The 21,367-nt window shown below is 37.9% G+C and overlaps 1 protein-coding gene across 4 annotated transcripts in view; it reads right to left on the bottom strand.

Moving 5' to 3' along the window:
- ndrg4 (NDRG family member 4) overlaps positions 1-21,136 on the bottom strand; it is a 67,180-nt gene extending 46,044 nt beyond the window's left edge. Inside the window, exons 1-2 of one of the 4 annotated variants that reach the window (XM_022683884.2) lie at positions 20,931-21,136; positions 17,570-17,643 (exon numbers count right to left, since the gene is read on the bottom strand). In XM_022683884.2, the coding sequence (XP_022539605.1) occupies positions 17,570-17,643 (74 nt within the window). In that variant the 5' untranslated portion in view covers positions 20,931-21,136. The remainder of the gene's footprint in view (positions 1-17,569; positions 17,644-20,930) is intronic. The other 3 variants (XM_022683887.2, XM_022683885.2, XM_022683886.2) reach the window with 3 other exon arrangements.
- Positions 21,137-21,367: the final 231 nt, after the last annotated feature.

The raw sequence follows: 21,367 nt of genomic DNA, 5'->3' as shown, positions 1-21,367 counted from the left end.
ACACACACACACTGATGGAAAGACAAGCAGCACAGTCTGTGCTTTTCAATAAGGATAAGCCAACTGTCACCCACTGGATGCCATCAGGCTGTTGGTGATCACTGGCTGAGACAAATAGGTGCTAATAGTAGTAAAAAAAAGGATTTTGGTGCTTCTCATTAGTGACACTGTGTGTCCTTGTTTAAAGCAGCACTATGTTAGAATTGGTACATTTTGCTCTTGGGCAAATCACATTAAATAAGAAAAAAAAAACACGTTTTGAGCTCCACCTCCAAGCTGAGAGATACAGAAGTAGCAGCTAAAGTGAAAGAAGCATGTGGACTGAGGCTTAATACTAACATTACAGGATTTTCCACAAACATGACTAAGGTTACGCAGTTCTGGAGAGTGATGTTGTCCTTCTGGCCTGGAGCACCTCAAAACTATTTTAAAGCATCTGTTTCTTTTTATACACTCGTCATGTTGGTGAAGCCTGGCATCCTACATTTTATTGGAGGGAGCTTGCTAGCATAAGGCTGGGGCAACTTAGTAATTAAATACATTGGTTTATCACCTGTTTGAAATTCAGTATTTTTTAGATTTTAGTTTTTCAATAAATTAATCAACCAATCAAAAGATATATGTGCAACAATCATGTGATTGCTTAGCTCACTATATTTCCCATATACAGTACCAGTCAAAACTCTAGAAACACTTTAAATTCAGTGTTTTTTTTATTATTTAAAAATGTTCTTAATTCTATATTAATACTAAAGTTATCCAATACTAAAGAAAAAACATTATTTTTTTGGAATTATTTAGTAAACATAAAAGTGTTAAACAAACTAATATGTTTTATATTTTAGGTTATTTAAAGTAGAACCTGTTGTTTAGATTTAGAGTTTTCACATCACAGTCAGCTTTATGAGGTAGAGTCACCTGAAATGGATTTCAGTTAACAGCTGTGCTGAACTCATCAAGAGTTAATTATTTCAATTTATTGTCTCTTAATGTGTTTGAGAGCATCAGTTGTAAAGTTGTGAAGAGGTAGAGTTACAGGTATACAGTAAATAGCTCAAAAAGTAATATTCTAATGCATATTATGACAGGAATTACTAAACTAAATAAAGAAAAAATACTTTAAGAAATGAAGGTCAGTCAATCTGAAACACATTTCCAAACATTTTTAAGAAAAGTATCCTTGGGTGCAGCTGCAAAGACCATCAAAAACGTTATAATGAAACTGGCTTTCATCAGGACTGCCCCATGAAAGGAAGATCAAGAGGTATCTCTGTTGCACAGGATAAGTTAATCAAAGTTACCAGCCTCAGAAACCGTAAGTTTCTGCTTCACAGCGTATTTTGGCTTGTTTTACACTATTACGTTACTATATGATTCCGTATGTTTTACTTCATAGTAGGAAAAAAATTCAATCATGCATGTTGCGTTGTGATCCAGCTTTTTTCACTTTATAATTGCCCTTTTATTTATTCAGCACTGGGTTTACTTTAACTTTAGTGCAGAACGTTCAGCTAAATTATAATCACCCCTGGTTCTTATATAAAAAATACCGATTAAACTGATCTCTTCCACACCTGCACAGTGAGTGGGATGTAGTATTTATAGCATGCTTAATATCTAATTCATTAAATGGCAAGATAATACATAGTGATTATTAGTAGGCCTCATTCTACATTCTCATCAGCTTGGTGAGTCTGAGACCTAAGCGTTTACACCCCCACCCCTCTGCCCACCCCTGACAATAATGAGGAAATACATGTAGATACCCCCTACTGAAAATCACTGTATATTGCATAGGCTGGAACGTGTATGTGTGCCAGTGAAATGCCACACACTCACAGCCTTAAAGGTCAGTACTGTTTGGGTGTGTGTATTTAAGAGAGAGAGAGAGAGAGAGAGAGAGAGAGAAGGAGAGAGAGAGAGAGAGAGAGAGAGAGAGAGAGTAAGGGAGCATCATCACTTATTATGGATACGTTAATACCTGGACATTCATTCCACAGGGAACAAACCTTGTCAGGTCATTTTAATCAAGCAGACTGAACACACTGTACAGGGTCAGATTCTCTTTCAGTACATTTCATTTATACAGTCAGAGAAGAACATCATATCATTACACCATGCTGCAATCGCTCTGACATGCACACACACAGACATACACACACACACACACACACATAATAATAAACACACACAGTCCTCTTGAACTGCTGTCCGCATGATATAAAATGCACACAGTTCACATTCAAGATGATTCTCGAATAGTTGAATAGCGAAAACATAAAACACAACATGACAGCAGGCATGCATACAAAACAATTAGTTACGAAAAGCACTGATGATTCTGCTAATAAACATAAATTGGAACTGCATCCACGTCTGGAAGCTGCTCATATAGTGATACAAACAAAGCCATAAACAAAGTCATTTAAAGTGGCATTTGTGTAAAATGGATTATGGAACTGATTAGCTGTACAGATTTCTTTACAGTTCTATTAGAAGGAATCACACATCACCATGACTACAACACAAAGAAAAGATATATCATAATAAGTACTATATAATTAAAGCCCACCAAACTACTCTTTTTTTTTTAATTTGATCAATTTTATGAAATGCCAATGATGATAAAATAATGGTAAATTTGAAAAAAAAGCTTTATTTTGTTGCATATACAGAGCTTTAAGAAAAACGCAGGAATAAAAATGGTCTGACTTCAAGCCAGTTAATACACAGGTCCATTCTTTAAAGTTTATGTATGTACAGGGCTATCTATTCAGTCTGAAAAACACACTTCACTTCCAGACCACCACACTTTTGCAAGGTGTAAGATAGAGCCCAAAGTGTTTATTTACACAAGCAGGGTACCAATGATGGTGCCAAACTCCTGAATGGTTCTGGTACTGAACTTTTCCAGCGCAAAATCACAGGATCCCTGCCAGAAACTTCACATAATTAACATCAGTTGTTTACTTGCCTAAGTGAAGCTATGTATTATAGCTTAGTTTTGGGAGTTGATCCACGCCCTCACTCCTCCCACTTTCTTCCCTATTTAAACCGTCACTTCCTCTCTACCTGCTCATTGAACAACCTCGCACCCACCTCCTCCCCATCTTCCTCCTTCTTTAATTTTATTCTTTTTCCTCATGTTTCTCTTCGTTTGAGGGGGTGCTTTGGCTTCACGCTTTACAGCGAAGCTGCCCCGAACTCCACCCCAAATACTCTGAGTTCGCTCCCCCTCTTTTCTTCTTCTCTGCCCAGTCAAGGGCGTGGGTCAATACTAGCAAACTAACATTTACAACTAAAACCAGGAGAACTGCAGCCAATACAGCCATAATGAACAATCATTGGCATGCTGTGTAAAACTGGGACTTTTAAAAAATCAGAAATAAAATTGGTGTGAATTATTTTTTTTATTATTATTTATATTTTTAAAAATTCCCATTTTGAGAGCCCCAAAATGATATGAATTCTAAGGTGCTTTTACCAGTTCAATGCAATCTCTGGGCTCTCAAACCAATAAAAACACAGATCCATTCTTAAAAAACTTGCAGGTTCCATTACCACACCTGGTATTTTAAATCTATCTCCTGCTATTATAATGTAGTCTGCAATAATAATGCGTTACATCCCCTGCACACCTGTATACATCAAAAGCACAGTTCACTAGCTTACAAAAGAGAGACATTAAACCAATCAAACCCACCTAAACACTTACGATCTTTCACAGAGAATGTTATATAATAGCCAGTGTTATAAATCTGAAGTCTGAAATATCAAAAAGGACCGTTCACTATAAAAGAGTCTCTCTGTAGTGTAATAATGCAGCCATTTAACCTGATTCTCGTCTATCTGTAAATTATTGGCACCAAGATTGCCTCTCGACAGCGACGGTGTTAGAATGATTCAGCAGCTCTTGAGAGGATGATGGGTTTGGTTTCATAACACCAGTTTGAGCATCACAGCCAACAGCTGAGTAACAAGCACAAGTTCAAATGACCAATATGTGTACTGTGTATCTTTCACGCCCCTTCACACTGGATAAAACAGTTTTAACGCAGCCCAGAGGAGTGGTTACCATTTTGTGATACTGTATGTCCTGACCAATGGAATTTTAAGGAGATGTTAGGTGAACAGCCTCATGTAATTTGTAGTGAAGCAGCTGTACAAAAAACTTAAGTAGCAACCAAGTAAAGGAAACTTATAAACAATGGTAATTTAGTTAACGAATGAATCCTTTGATTTATTTTTCACATTATAAATCAGACTGAATTATAAGGCACATTATGGTAAGGAGCAGGGGTGTTGCCGTGTTCTTCTTCTGATTTACCAGGTCTCACCGCTGGGTGGTGGTGGGGAGGAAGCATTAACTAAGTTAAGTAAAGCTAAGCTAACTTCAATTCTTAAAAACAACACTTTCTTTCAAAGTCAAACGAGGGCTAATGTTAATCTACACAGATTTCTCTCCTGAAAACAGTTTATTTAGATGATTTTCTGTGCATTATTTGAGGTCTGAAAGCTCTGCAGCTTTTTTGTTATTTCAATTATTTCTAATTTCTGACAATAAATGCTCTAAATGACAATATTTTTTTTAATTTGGAATTTGGGAGAATTGTTGTCTGTAGTTTATAGAATAAAACAACAATGTTCATTTTACCCAAACATATACCTATAAATAGATTCAGAAACTGAAGGGATATCTTATTTTTTTCCCAGAGCTGTATATAGAAGTGGAGCTCTAAGGTTCAGCAACCTAGCTGCTAGTTAACTTTTGGGCATCATATGTATTCAAAAAGGGAGCAGGTGGTGCAGCAATTACTTATTATTGTCCGTTTCTTAAGTCCTCTGTGATGGAAATTATCTTTTATTTTATTTTATTTTATTTTGTTCAGCCGCTGCAGTCTGTTGGACCATTTAAGGTGGAATGGGAAAGTTAGCTAGGTACTAGGTACAAACTACTAACTAAACTGCTTTTTATGCTTGTTATGAAGGAAATGAGAATAAAACATTGAAACTTCACATTAATCTACAGTAGAATATTTATTATCATAATTTTTAACAAGGAAAGTACTTTATTTGTGGGTTTCTTTCGAAAAATCTCGGTTTGAAGGACCATGTAGCTCAAACATGTCCCCCTACAACTCCAGCCTAACAAAAATCAAGACACCCTATGCATAGGTGTGAACATGCAAAACAGAGGGGTAGGGCTAAGTGGTAAGGCTAAAAGGTGAAATGTGATTGGGCCTTGGTCATGCAATTTACTCAAACTGCCACTGTTCAGTCAGCTCTCTCATAAAAGACTACCGAAATGACATCAAACAGCTTCGTTATTGAGCTCGACTCCCCGACTTCATCATTCATCCTTCCATTACCGCTCAGTGAACTGACTCACTGACGTTTATGACTCCTTCTCGGCTCCTCTGAGGAGACATCTATTGTCTCGTATTCTCCTCCAGCCCCCAAAAATAGGAGCTCTATCACATCAAGCCCTGGTAACGCCCTCCCACAGGCTTTTATTGGGCTCGGTACCCGGGCCGCTGTTGCTATGACAACGTCAAGCAGCGCCAGCGGACCCTGCTGGGTCGCTCTGGCATCTCTCTATTGACTTTTCTCTGCATTTCCAAAAAGCCTCACACCCCGGCTAACGCTAACCATGATGTCTTAATGAGCCCAAGAGCCTCATTACAGCACACCAGGCGCATTAGGATACATGAGGTTATATAATGCGGGAATGCAATCATTTGATTCTCATTGAGAGCAGGTGTGTGTAGAAGCCTTTAAATGTGGTCAAATGGTCACTGATCTAAGGGTTAATGGATGTCAGAAAGGGTAGTCATTTTGTGTGTGTGTGTGTGTGTGTGTGTGTGTATTACAGAGATCAGAATAGGTATAGAGCCTGTTGTGCACTTTGTAGCCCTAGTGAAAAAAGTAGATTAAAGTATACTAAGCATTATTATGCTATACTGCACTAAAGTGTTCTTGTAGCCACAATATTAATCAGTAAATTTAAAGAGTGGTCAAATAGAACAACTTTTTTGTACATATTATACTTTAATTGTATAAAAGTAGTACAAATATCTTACTTAAATTGTACTTAACTTTATTAAAATAGAACCCTTTTTAATATACTTAAGTAACATTTAAACATACTACTTTATGTATGTAACCCCATATTTTAAATAGGCTTACAGTAAATGTCTAATACATTTAAAGAGTATTGCAACAGTATTACTATTATACACAAGGTATATTCAAAATGTACTAAGAATTTTTGTTAAATATATTTACATTAGAGTACAAATATGCTTCTTGTTCGTGTCTTTTGTAAGGAACATATATTTTTAATATTGCATACGAATTGCATACAAATTTTGGTGTGTTACAAATTCATTTTAAATTTTATAACTGTAGTAATTTAATTTACTTTCTAAAAAGTTACATGATACATTGCACTTTATGTGAACTACTGTAACAGTTGTTTTTAACACACTTTGCTAAAAATATATAAAAGTATATTTGGAAATAATTTTTTAGAAGTATATTTAATGACATTAAACTAAAAAGTGTACTTCATAGTAGTCTATTTTTTTTAAATACAGTATATTGTATTTTTAAAAAAGTATGATCAAATTTTCTTTCAAACATTTGATGAAAGCATAATATTAATGTGTATATATATATATGTATATATATATATATATATATATATATATATATATATATATATATATATATATATATATACATATATATATATATTAATGTGTCTGTAGCGCCCTCGCTGGTTCAACTGTGCTAAAGGTTTGGATGATGTGTCCGTGGACTTCGGTACTTCGGTACACTCACAATCCCCCCTGGTGATGTCCAACTATATGTGTCTCACTGCTATCAGAGGCAAACTGCTCAGTCCAATCAGCCCTCCCTTCTGCCACGCCCCTAAACCCATACATCACCCAGTGCCCCTCACAAACTACTCCTCCCATTTTTTAGAATTGTTTAATTTGAGTTAAGGGTGGAGTCAGCTAAAATCAGGGGGTTAGTTACCCTTTACAAATTCATAGAAGATGATTAAATTATATTCAGTGAGTAAATGCTGTATAGTAGTTGTTGTGTTTGGGCAGTTTTGGAAACACAAACCGAGTAATGTGTAAACTCTGTGAGGGAGTCCATTACTTCTCCTCATTTCACTTTTCTTCCAAACATTTTGTTTACTACAGTTAATCAACAGTGAATTGTTTATAATCAACACTGCTAATTACGTTATTATTATTATATGTATGAATATGAATAATTGTTGCTGCTCTAGTTCCATTTAACACAACAGATTGGTTTGGACCAAACAAGGTAATGCTGAAAGAATCTTTAAGAACATCTCAGCACATTCTGATGCAAGTGTGTGATGATTAAGACATGAATTTTGCACAAACTGCATTATGTATCAGAGGCAGGCGACAAGAGCCTAGATGGAAACTGGGGCTGTGTCCCAGTTGCAAACGACACATTAATACTGTAGGTATATTGTATATTATACACTTTATTTAAGTGCAGGTTTGGCAGTTTAGTACTTAAAATTGTAATTTTTTTGGACACCCTGAGACTTTTCTACAAAGAAAAATTGCATTTATTAAATTAAAACTGCCAATGTTACATTCAACACCAGACAAGAGTGTATATATGTGTTCACACTCACCAGTGTTAAAAGGACATTAACCCCAGTGTTACTTTAACACTAAATCTGAGTAAATTTAACTCTCTATATAGTCAAAAATCAACACTGCTCCACACTGCCTCTATTTAAATTTACTCTGCACTGGTGTTGGTTTTAAAAATAGCTCTCTGGTAGAGTCAAACTCAACACATTATATTTATATATAGTTAATCAAGTCATATCTTAACTACACTCATTACAGTTCATACATTTTTAGTCCACAAGTAAAACAACTTGTGTTAACTTACAGCCTGTTATTTTCCTAAAACTATATTCCATAAAATACACATGAGATTATAAAATGTTAGGTATGCTGAATAAATTACTTTAAACCCTTTATTTTGAGCAAGCTATATTTATACAACAGAAGAAAATATAAAGGCCAAATAAGCTGTGATTCTCTTACAATACACCAACTCTCCAGTGGAGACTCTTATCCTTTATTTACACAAATTTCTCTTCTGAAAACTGTTTATTTGGGTGAGTAAACCACTTCCATTATTTACAGTAAGCTTAGATTTTCACTAAAGCTGAAGCATTAGCATTAGCATTAGCGGCTAACCACTGGCAGTTAGCAGAGCTACACTGAGGAACCCTGGTGTGTTCTGGTAAGGCAGGGCAATATTAGCTAACTTAAACTTAAAGGTCTACAATCCGATATACTCACCTCTGAACAGCAAAAGAGCTAGAGCTGTGGTTAACGGCTAATGCTAATGCTGCTCTAGCTGTGCTTTCCAGGGTTAGCCGCAGGCTACAGCTAATGCTAATACTACCAGAGAACTAAACTAAAACTCCTGTATAATGCTGTACTTCAGTGAAATGGCTTTACTGCTCCTTAATACCCGACCGGTAAAATTCATACATAGAGCACCATCAGTGATGTCAGTAACGCGTTACTTAGTAACGCGTTACTCTAATCTGACCCTTTTTTTCAGTAACGAGTAATCTAACGCGTTACTATTTCCAATCCAGTAATCAGATTAAAGTTACTTATTTAAGTCACTGTGCGTTACTCTCTCTCTCTCCACCTCATCTCCTCCACACACACACACACACACACACCCACACACACACTGCTCCCTTACCCATTCCCCCTCCGCTCTTCCCCAATCACACGCGTCTCGCTTTCTCCCCTGTCTCTCTCTCTCGCGCTTTAGTTTCCGCCCGTTTTCGTTTTTCGCCAGTTTTCAGGCTCCCTATCTCAAAGGCGTTTAAAGATTTTACACCACACGTGATTGGAAGTTCACTGTGGCGCAGAGCGCACACACCGTAAAGACAAGAAAAGTTCCGGTGCTTTAAATGAACACTGTCAGAATTAAATCCTTCTCAGTAGTTGGGTCCGGTATGGGTCCGTATTGGACAACGTCTGGGTCCGGACCCGGACCCCAGTCTGCAAATATGTGATCCCTGGTCTAGACCATATACACGGTTCTGTTTTATAAAACCACTCATTGCTGCCCTGCAGAGAACAACAAGTTCAATGTTCAGTTTTACAGTGTTAAATATGTCAGGTATTTATGTTTAGTAAAATCAAGAAAGACCATATTTTATTTTTTATAAAAAAAAAATATTTATGTTAAGTACAATTTTTTATTTTTATAAAAAAAAACATATTTTTTTAGGAAATAGTTCAACTTAATAGAGTTAAATTGTTGCTGTTAAAAATGCATTTTCCAATAAATGGAATATTGGCAAAACTGGTTATAATGTTTATGTTAAGGTGGCGGGAGGTGGTGTCTGCAGCTGCTGAAAGTAACTAATAAAGTAACTTGTAAAGTAACTTAGTTACTTTTAAAATCAAGTAATCCATAAAGTAACTAAGTTACTTTTTAAAGGAGTAATCAGTAATCAGTAATCGGATTACTTTTTCAAAGTAACTATACCATCACTGGGCACCATGGATTAAAAGGTGCACTTACTATTTTTGCGAAAATTAGAGCATTTTAAGTCTAACCTGGAGTCACAGACTGGATCATTTTGACCATACAAAAACCAGTCACACATTGTGTTGATAAAGCTGTTTGCTAGAGTAATGGTCTTGTATTTTATTTATATATATATATATATATATATATATATATATATATATATATATATATATATATATATATATATATATATATATTTTTTTTTTTTTTTTTTTTTTTTTCCTTGTACTGCTCTTAATTCCAATCTCATGCTGCTATAGCAAAACTTGCACTCTGGACTTCATGTTGGTGCTACCTGTTTACTCTCCCTATTTATTTTAATTTTCTTGTGTATTTATCTTTATCTATTTTGTTACATTCTATTTTTATTGTATTCTTTTATTTTGTTATCTTATTTTATCTATATATCTATTATCAACAGCTTTTGGGTGTAAACTGGATCGTGAGATCACAATTTTGTTCCACCTCATGTACCACATGTGATGCGAATGACAATAAAATCCCCTTGAATCCTTGAGGACTCTTTACTCTGCTTCCCCATGAGGCTCATTCACACATTCAACTACAGTTTTGGTGACCTAGTGGTGAGTTAGGGTACATTTCTGACCGACCACATGCAGTAGTTTCTGAATTTTGTGCAGACACAGCACGTCCAGAACTTTCCTACACTGCTAAATGCAGTTTTGACTTGCTTTGAAACAGAATTGTGATCATGATTAACATCATGTTCATTTAGTGTATAATAAGTCAATAGCATGATTATCGTGAGCCCTAGTCTATGGTCTATGTGTGTCTGAGGAAATGATAAAAACCCCAGTATAGTGGTGTGTATTGTATGTGACAGTAAACATTCTAATAACAGTCTCATGCTGTCAGAAGCATCAACAGTTGGTTTAATACCTTGGTAATGAATCATTAGTCAAAGATCTGGTGTGTAGGCAGAGGTGTCAAGTAATAAAGTACAAATACTTTGTTGCCTTATTTAAATAGAAATGTTGGTTGAAGTAATTATTTAACTTCTACTCTTTACATTTTCACATACTTATCTGAACTTTGTACTCCTTAAATAAAAAAAATAATAGTCTTATTACTCCTGTTTCATTTCAGCTTGTTTTCATTCTGACTTCTCATCATTGAATCTGATTGGGATTGGATGAGAAGTATAAACATATACAATTCCAACACCCTACTGGTTTATACTGTGACCAATCTGGTCAAATGGTCACTGGATTAAGGGCTAATGGAAGTCAGACAGGGGGCTCATTATGTGTGTGTGTTGAAGAGATTAGAGGCATGGAGCCTGTCGTGTTCTGTTAGACACAAAATCAATATAACTGTGGATGTGGGGAGTGTTTCTGACCCCAAACACCAATTCCAGATCAATAGCTGGAAACTGGGTCTTTTCCATGTGTGTCAGAGTGAATACAAAAACAACAACATCTTTTGCAGTGCCATGCATGGGAGAGCGGACATGCTAATAACTAATAGCCGCATGCTAACAGTCCCACACTAGCATCAGGAGCATCAACAGTTGGTTTAATACCTTGGCAACAAATCTTCCGAGTCAAAATATTGACTGTCCTCCAGTCAAAACAAACCCAATAACGGGCCAAAACAGCCCGTCCCTGTCAGCCGCCCAGCTCTGTTTGTTGTTGAACTTGCTCGCCATAATGTAATTAACTGTAGTCTGCGGTTTTAATTAGCCCTATCAATGCTAATGCTAATGAGAATTGGAGCAGAACAGGAGGAAACTGCACAGAGCACTGAAACTTATCTTCATCCCGGCACAATCGAAAGGCGCACAGGGACCACATTCATTATTTAAGCCCTGTCCTAACGATATGGAGCATGTTGATGAGGACAGAGCCAGGAGGACAGGAACCAGACCAGGTGGAGAGGAGAAGAGCACTGCAGTGTAATGAGATACAGCTCGTTTATATGCTAGCCTGCCACAACCAAAGGTCACTCACCTCATCATGCTCACACCACAACGACAACTGCCCCGGTTCCAAATGCTTAAGTAGCCTAAGTGAGTGAATGAGTCGGTAATCGCCCAGCCAATCAGAACGATGGAGGAGGGTCCAAAACAGTCGTCCCCATGTGAGGCCAACTCCAACGAGCCAAATCCTTTAATTGAGGTTCCACAGACCCTCCCAATAAATGATTGACAAGTAGGAACCAAATCCAGCAGCATTTCACAGAGAAAGAACAGCTAATCTAAATTGATTCTGGATGAGCCATTATAGGACACTCCCCCGAAGAGCTGGAATGGATGTTTGGCCTCTTTGCTACTGTGTTTTTTTAGGCCAGAGTTCCTAGGGATTTGTATTGGCAGAAACTTGGCCAATACACAGCCTTATGATAAGTATCACAATAAAGGGTTTACTTTTGAATATATATTACAATACATTGTAATACTGTCAAAGCTCTCAAAGTGTAACAACACACTTAATATGGAATTATGTAGTAAACAGAAAAGTGGTAAACAAACCAGAATATGTTTTATGAATTATATTTTAGGTTCTTTAAAGTAGCACCTCTTGCTTAGATGATGGATTTGCACATCAAGGCATTTTCTTTATGAGGTAGAGTCACACGTTTCTACCTTTATAGTTCGGATGACCTCAGTATTAATTTACAATGTAGGAAAAAAAAACATGGAATAAGAAGGTGTGTCCAAACTTTTGACTAGTACTGTACTTGCTGTTAGTCCATGCATTTACCTAGACATCCAGCAGTGTTGTGTACGTAACTATTCACATACTTGCCACTGTGCTAGATGTGTTACTGGAGGCTTTCACTAGAGGGCAGCTCAGGCACCTGATGACTGCTGGTCAAAACACCCTATCAGCTCTGTCCCCATTCATTTCCTAAGGCAGGGCGCGATTTACGGCAGAGCAACACGGAGTTGAAATTTTTGCTAATTAATTATGGTGAAGCTACATTCTAACTCGATTGGCTTCTAGCTTTTTTTTTACCTATCACATACAAGGCGGTCCGAGGTCCTCAAGCTTCTGCTCTCTGAACTTTTGGTTCCTTTCGCATTTCGTTCCTACCATGGGGTGGACCTACGTCGATCTGCAGAAACGGCAGCATTTCCTGCGCAGGTAAAGTTCCAGTCATAGCTGCAGAATAACGTGGCCAAGCGATTCCTCATATTCATACCATATTTTCCCTCCAAAATGTATACAAATGAATGGTGAATGCTATATATATATTTTTTTATTACATATATTATATTTTATAAATATATTTTATTATATATATTATATTATATTTATTATATATATATATTTTTTACATATTAAAATATATTTATTTTGAACCATTTTAGTGATCTTAATTTAGTTAACAAATACATATTTAATACAAAAACACATTTAATAAATATTTTTAAGGGCCGCTGAAGCAATACAATTTTTTGTGTCTTTTTTTCTTGTCGGAAGCTGTCATACAGCTGTCGGAAGATACATGCACAAGTTAAGCTTTGACACGCCCACAAGCGAAACGCGGGGTGACACGAGCGACTCGTCGTGTTCTCGTTTACACGCAGGGTAAGAGTGTATATTAGAACTCTCAATGGACAATGCATTGCAATTTTTCATGTTTAGAGTTAAAACATCTTAACACTGCACACATATACATGCTGGTTTGGAACACAGGACCTTCTTGCTGTGTTTATCTTCTTGCTCCGCCCCAGACAGCTCTGACCAGTTAGCAGAGACCGGGTACTTGCGTATTTTATTGTGATGCATTTTGATGCATTTGTAGTTTTTCTAGCTTGAAACCAAACCAAGGGGGAAAACCAACTTCTTAACTGATTTGAACCAAGAAAATAAACTACAGGTGGGAAACCACCCTAAAAGTCTGTAGCTAGAACTCATCATTTCATCATGAAAGTTTGACACAATATAAATAACAGCCATATTCACATTATATCCACAAGCAAAGGCAAAAATTGAGGTACAATAAAAGCGACTATATGACACAGATTCGGTACCTTTTTCCATGCGTCTTCACTACATTACTACAGAATTACATGCAGCATTCAGGCAGCATTCAGAAGCCAATGAACAACTCTGCTTTTCCACAGAGACTCTACTGAAGTTTAAACTCAGTGATGGATACAAAAAGAGACATGGGCGAGAGAATGAGCCGACCGGAGCTAGTGCACAAATCAACACAGATCAACAACCACAAACAAGCACAGACAGTCTGTCCACATACTGCAGACCCATGCCGTAAGAATGTTCACGTTTCTAGGTGCTCGACTTGTTGTCAAGCTCAAATAAACACTAGAGGAGAGGGATGGTAGCCAAGAGGTTTTACATCATACTGTGTTCGTCGTTTTAAATATACATGGATGCCTGAATACCGCACCAGGGAATGGTCTTTGTTTTGCTAAATCATTGGATAACAAGGCCAGGCCAGCAATTGCTCTGAAATGAACAATGGAAAAAATAATGAAAGTGGAATTTGCAAATGTTTAAAGCTGTAATATTGCATAGAACAGTGCTCCTAACTCATAAGATATATTTTTTACAACTAAATAGATACAGTTGTTCTTGTTCTCAAACCTCAAAAGTCTTCCAGGATGCACAGGCAGCCTGCTTGCACACATATTTCATCATCAATAAATGTCAGAAGGAGGGAAGAGTCAGATTGTGATGCTATTCTGTTTGGATGGAAGATAAAGGTTGCCACTTTAAATTTTCTTTCAAAGACCAAAAAGTGCTGTATGTTAATCTACACAGATTTCTCTCCTAAAAATATGCTTCCGTTTATTTACAGTAAGCTTAGATTTCCAGTATTTTTGTGTGGTTATCAGCAGCGCTAGCCGTGATTAACAGTGCTTAGCGCTAGTATACGTCACCCGACAGTATTACACTGAGGAATCCTAAGTGTTCCTGTAACCCAGATTGCTATCAGCTAGCAAATCATCCCACGTAGCCTCTTTTAACACGGTAAACACACAGACTGCAGTCCGATATACTCACCTCTGAATGAATAAAGAGCTAGCACTGCGGTTAGCGGCTAATGCTAATACTGCTCCAGCCTTAGTGCTGGAGAAAGTTCACTGAAACTCCTTTACAACTTTGTACTTCAGTGGTGTGGCTTCACTGCTTCTTACAAACTGACTGGTAGAATTCCTACATAAGGTGCACCAGATTATAAGGCGTACTGGCGATTTTTGGTTTTTGCTTGTGTTTTCATTTTTTCTGAAACTGCTGCAAAACATGCCATAAACTGCAATAAAACAATAAAAGTTTTTTTTTTATAATTATAACTAAAAATGCAATTTGAAAATTTCATTTAAATTGTCGGATTGCAGCAAATCTATTCTACAAGCAAAAATCCTTTTAATAATGCCCTTAAATCCTTAAAGGAGAAATCTGCTGTGAAATGGACTGAGGGTGTGATGAAAAATTTTAACCAGTACGAAATTTCGTCAAATAGCCCAAAGCCAAAGATTGCAATATTGCGAGCATTTCCACAGAATTAATGCTGCAATCTGTTCTCCTATCCTACCTATTCACTTGTGCTTGTCAATCAACTTATCAAGACTTAATTTCAAGATGGCGGCTCTTAGAGAACTACCTGAAGGTACTGTGTGTGTACAAACAGAGTTTTAAATAAACTATCTGTGCACTTTCAAAGCTCTCAATACTTTGTTTTAAAAGTCAGGCCCCTCAGAATTCTTGCAATAAAGTGTGGAGCTACTTTGAGCTTGTTAATGGCATTGTAAACCTGTTGAGAGCACTGGTTAAAAGCGCTGTATTTTAAAACTCTGGGGTGAATGGAGGTAGGCTATTTGACAACAGTTCTGACATGTTCAAATTCACCCCATTCCATTCCATTCCACCAGTCCAATTTTCCTTTTTTTTAATGCAACTGTACATCTGTAGTTTGGTTTAACAGTTTCTCTATACTAGTAGCAGTTGAAGTAGACTCGGTGTATACCATTCAACATAAAGAATTGGAATAAATTTACCTGCAACTGCTCACAACAATATGCTGCTGTTCCTCTTTACATAAATATATTTTGGACATTTTGGTACAGTTACTCTAATATACCAAATGGTTACTGCTGTGTCCTGAATCTTGCAATTAAGACTGTTTTTTTTTTTTGTTTGTTTGTTTTTCAATACCTTTGCCTACTACCTTTTGGAAGCTATTCTTTTGGACATTTCCACACCAGCCAGTTAGTGAACACTATCTGCACACGCATCGTGAGCAGCAGAAATATTGCAGGATTTGTAGAAAGTACAGATACTAAAAGAAACAAATTCACAGTTTTGAGATAGCATATTTTTACAATTTTTTAATGCTGTGAATTTATCTGTGTGTATTATGTGTGTATATCTGATTTCCACTTTAACTCCTCAGTTCTATGGTTCCATCCAGGTTGTCCATATCAGAAAAATCAAAGAGCCTTATCACTACAAGATTTGATAAGATTTGATCTTTTTTTTTTTTGCTTGTCTGTCCATGTGCTCAATTCAGAAATTGCACATGAGCAACTGATTCTACATTAGCATGAGGTGGGGAATAGAAGAGTACTTTTAGTGCCAGAGTTGCTGATTAAAAACATAAATCCCATGACCTCAAGGGGGCTATTGCACATCTGAGACAACTCACTTCACACCTCCGGTGGGGTACTGACTGGGTGGTGGCTTGTGGGCTTACTGGGGCTATCTGGCCCTCATGGCCTGGCGTCAGAGACGTCCTGTGCCTCCAGAGGAATCCGCTGCCCTTCCAGGCCCACAACTAGATTCCTGCCACGAACGGCCCGGGGCCGCTGGACTGTGCCAGGCCAGCAGACGGTGAGGCAGTGTGTGGCTCTCAACAGGACTCGCCTACGAATGCCAAATCAGGAGGAACCTTTAACACTTATGCACCCAAACCTTTTTTTTAAGATCCTACTCTTTGCTTTGTAATGTGTAGAGTTACATTTTTGGAGTGCTATAAAAAAGATCCAGAGCTTGTTTTTTTTTTTTTTTAAGTCTGTGCAGTGGGCAGTGCGGAAGATGGATGCTGTTCTCTACCTTTGATGAATGGACTGCAGTTAAAAGGCAGTTGTTTGAAGATCGCTCTTTCTTTCGCAGCACTTTGTGTCTCTATCTACATTGTGCAAGATGTCAGAAAGGGATACAGTTCTCTGTAAATCGAAGATCTTTATCACTTTTAATATAACCCAGAATAAAAGAGGACTCTTCAGGAAGAGCCAGTGCATCTCATATCCTTTCCTCCATAGATAAAATTACTCCTCTGCTGTCAAGATAAAGGACCCATTCTAGCTGTATCTGATAGGCACAGGTTATGGCACTTTCTGAAAAAGTGTCAGCCAATGAGTGCAGCATCTTCTTCTTAATCCAATCCAACACTAATGCTTTGGATATGAATCTGAAATCTGCAAGCAAGTGCATCGTCAGCAAGACAGCAAAGGCTAATGCACTTTGTTCCGCTGCCAATAGAACAACTCCACCACTGAGTTGGGTGTTGTTCCAGCAGAGTGGAGTGTGTTGGTCATTCCTTCAAATCCCGATATGGATTTGATCCAGTCAAATCTTTACCTTTCAACCTGGACTTTCTATTCTTTCTAAATTCTATTAAAACTCAAGCATTGCCTGGCCAGAAAGTAATGGCACATCAGATAATCTACAGATAGTCTAATCTCTACAGTGTAGCTACAGGGCATGAAAATGGTTCAATGCTATGTCATGACTGGTTGCTTGCATGCAACACTGATCCATGATTGGTCGACAACTCAAGGTGTGGCCATGGAGTGGGCGAAGACATTACATTACTGTTTGGCAGATGGAACGCACGAGAAAAAAAGACGAACAAAAGAAAGATGAAGTGATGGACTGGATGCCAGAGACGATTGGAAAAAGAAAAAAAGCTACGAGCTACGGTTGCAAACAGAACTACGTACATTGTCTGCAGCAGGGTCTGCGAAACCGTGCAGCTAGTCTTGGAGGGAAAGTTCCAGAACAATCCGGGCCCCATCTAGCAGTACAAAACAAGAGCCGTTGAGGTTTGCACTGAGGAGGATACACAGAAACAGCATTTCATATGGTTTCTATAACATTTCTACACGTGAGGGGTTGAACCAGGGATGCAAAAAACAAGCAACAACATCTCTGAACATCTCATCCTCTGAAACAGTATCTTCACAGTCGTCTGCTGAGGGAAGAAAAAGGCAAAAGGCAAAGCTGCAGTGATGCTAAAGTATACATGAGCTGACAAGATTAGTCTGACTTTCTACAGTCCAGATCTCACAGGGAGGATTCTAGTCCATGAGATTTATCACTCTGAGGCAAAAAAAAGGAAAAAAAGTTGGCAAGACGTCGTCTGTTGCATTGTTATGTAACCCGGAGTGGGAGCTGCATCCGAGCAATCGCAGCCAGAGAGATATCTAGCTGGAGATGGCAGGCAGCTACAGTATCTCGACAGTCGTATCAATATTCATTGCAGAACTGTTCATGTTAATGTCAATTCATTCTACTGCGTCCTGAACAAAATTAGGACATCGTGTCTGATGCAGATCCATCTCCGGGACCAACACACCAGAGTCATTTGAGGATTGAGGACGAGCTAAACTGCCAGGCGATGTGCCGACACAGAAAAGGATCCAGACTGGTAGTGTGGGCAGACTGAATGTAGTTAAAATAAAAGCTTGCTGGACATCGTCGGTATGACAGTGTGGGAGGTCAGCCTGTCTGACTTGTTTACAGAGATATAAACCAAACTAAGAGCAGATTTAAAAACTATATATATATATATATATATATATATATATATATATATATATATATATATACTGCAAAACATTGTCCTTGGTAACATGTGAAATGTGTACACACAAGAGAAAAAACCTTATTAGCATATTTAGTGTGATAATATGGTGGGCTGGTCCAATGAACGAATCAGGATGCATTTAATTTAAACACTTAGGATGTTTAGATACGTTACTTATCTGTATATACACTCTTCATGGGAAAAAGTATTGGGACACCTAAGCCTTACAACTTCAAGAACTTTTATATCAACATCTGCTTTTAACGTATCTCTGTTTACGTTAGTGTGGAGTCGCTCCCGCCTTTGCTGCTCTAACAGAAGGTTTGGAACTATGAGGTTTTTGACTATTGACTTTTTGGCACTATGTGCCTATGTAGTTACTATGTAACTTTTCTTGGTCTTCCACTTCATGGATGTGGCGTTGCTGTGTTTCCTAAACACTTACATTACAGTTGATCAAGGAAGGAAAGAATACATGGAAGAAATTTCTTAAAAACTGGATTATTTTGTTTCCTATGACAGTGGCACACTCAACATATTCTTTTACTATACCACCCCCTTATACACCTTTGGCAATAGGACTGAATGAAACATTTAAATTTAGTGATTAAGATGTGTGTCTCAATACATTTCTCCATACACACTAAGAAAAGTAAGTACAGATTTGTACTTAAAAGGGTACAAAGCTTGTCGCTGGGGCTGTACCTTATATTGAGGTACAAAAAAGTACCTTTCAGTGAAAGTCCTTTTTTGTACCCATGGTTTTTGTGCCAGTAAAGATTATACAAATTATAAACATTGTCATCAACTAAATATGGCTCAAAAACTTGATGATCCAAAATTGTCTGGCTTTCAAATAAAAAATGTGCAATTAAAATATTTATTGTTTATTAGTACAGTGATGCAGAATACTGAATGTACCTTTTGGTTGGTTAAATGGTACAAATTTGTACTTATTGCTGTTAAAAATTACTTTGTACTTCAGAGGGAACAAATGTGACCCTGTAAAGAACAATATTGTACCTTTGAGGGTACAATTATGAAAAGTACAAAAAAGTACTTATATCATACCTCTTTTTTTTTAGAGTGTATAGTGTTTTATTGCATTTGAAAATTGTAGATTTTGTTAATTGCATTGCAAACATACAAGACATACAATTCTACACACAACTTTCTTTTCTTTTTCTTTTCTTTTTTTTTTTGGGCCCACATTCTCGTTGACATTCATTGATATCAATAAATAGATATCATCCAAAGCATTAAATGTGTCCAACACCTAACCTATTAAAGGTGCTCGCTGAAAGTCACTCGGAGTCAATCAAAATCTAGGAAACCAAGCACAACCTAGCCCTCGCTGCAGTGCTGTTTTGGTGGTGCAGATGCTGCTGGCCTGGTCACTGCAGTTTTGTTATTGTTTCCTCACCCATATTTCACAGTGGGTGGGCGGGCATGCGAGCACGGGGAGGGGCCGCCTGTTTTAGAAATCCAATTTCCCAGAGCTCCAACCAATTGAAAGTGACGGTGTGATTAATACAAGCCCAACTTCCAACCACAACAACATCAGCGGAAAGCGCGAAGTGGAAAGTTCCACGAACTGCAAGCTGGCCCGCTCCCAGCTGCCCCCCTACAGCCTCAAATACTATATGAAGTGCCACTAGCGATTAGGTAGCGAGAGAATGGAACAGTACAGGGTACAGCCGTCCTTATCAGTTATTATTACAGAGCCTCTAAAAATATATTTATGGAGCACAGACACGAGCAGAGGCTGTTAATCTGAAGGAGTGCCAAAGACACCTGTTAAAAGTACTGGCGTGAGAGCTTTCAAAGCCTACAAAGCCTTGGAGGATTGGAGGTTTGGAGTTTTTTAAAGGTTTTTTGCAGGTTTCCGGTGTAGCCCCTTTGCAGGCAGATTTGGCAAAGGCATATAGGCAAAGCCCACGCTGTGGCCTGCCGCAGTTCTCTTGCAGGTCAATAAATTCAACCTGACGACCTACAGCCACCTGCCAATGCAGAGGTTGCTGAGATGTAGCACTGCATGGCATAGCATGGTGTAGTCTTGGTGGTAAACATGAGTGGGTAAGGGCGTGGGTAATACCTTTAATCCATATATACAGTATATATACACACACGCACACGTCTAAAACTTCATATAATGGAAAACAAAAACAATATATTAGCAATTACATTCTAAAATTCTAAAATAAAACACTGAAATCACACATGCAACAATATGTGTCGTTTGCCAACTCACATTTTGTTAAACAGCACACTGACCACATATAACAATGCATTTTATCTGCTGGCCACTGTACACACACCAACAGAGAGCCTTACAGCACAGCATTACACACACACACACACACAAATAACACACACTTCACTGCTCAGCTAAAGGAACATCAGTACATTTCTTCTGCAAAATATAAAACACAATATAGATACACACACACAAAAGAGACGTGAAAAGTAAAGAAGTGAGTTTAAATCTGACTTACCTGAAGGCTGTGAGTTAGCTGCTGCTGCTGCTGAAGGATGAATTTCAGAGTGTTCCCTTCCTTCCTTCCTTCCTTCCTTTCTTCTCTCTCTCTCTCTCCTCCTTCACTGCGAGTGTGTGTATGAGTGTGGATTTTGGAGAGATGCTGTCTAGTGTATGAGGGATATGCTATCTGAAACCGCTCTTTCTCGGTTCATCCCTCTCTCCCTCCCTCCCTTTCTCTCTCCCTCCCTAGCTCGCTCACTCACTCCCTCCCTCCCTCCTCAGTAATAAACAGAGAGCACGTGTCATCCTGGATGATGCAGCATGAGGGTATAGTCAGAAAGAGAGAGAGAGAGAGAGAAAGAGAGAAAGAGAGAGAGAAAGTGTGTGTGTGAGAGAGAGAGAGAGAGAGAGAGAGAGAGAGAGAGAGAGAGAGAGATATGGTGTAAGAAAACA

Source organism: Astyanax mexicanus, chromosome 10 (genome assembly GCF_023375975.1).
Source record: "Astyanax mexicanus isolate ESR-SI-001 chromosome 10, AstMex3_surface, whole genome shotgun sequence".
In the NCBI taxonomy this organism is placed as follows: domain Eukaryota; kingdom Metazoa; phylum Chordata; class Actinopteri; order Characiformes; family Acestrorhamphidae; genus Astyanax; species Astyanax mexicanus.
The sequence above is the reverse complement of the archived record's forward strand: the minus strand, read 5'-3'. Positions and strand labels throughout refer to the sequence as shown.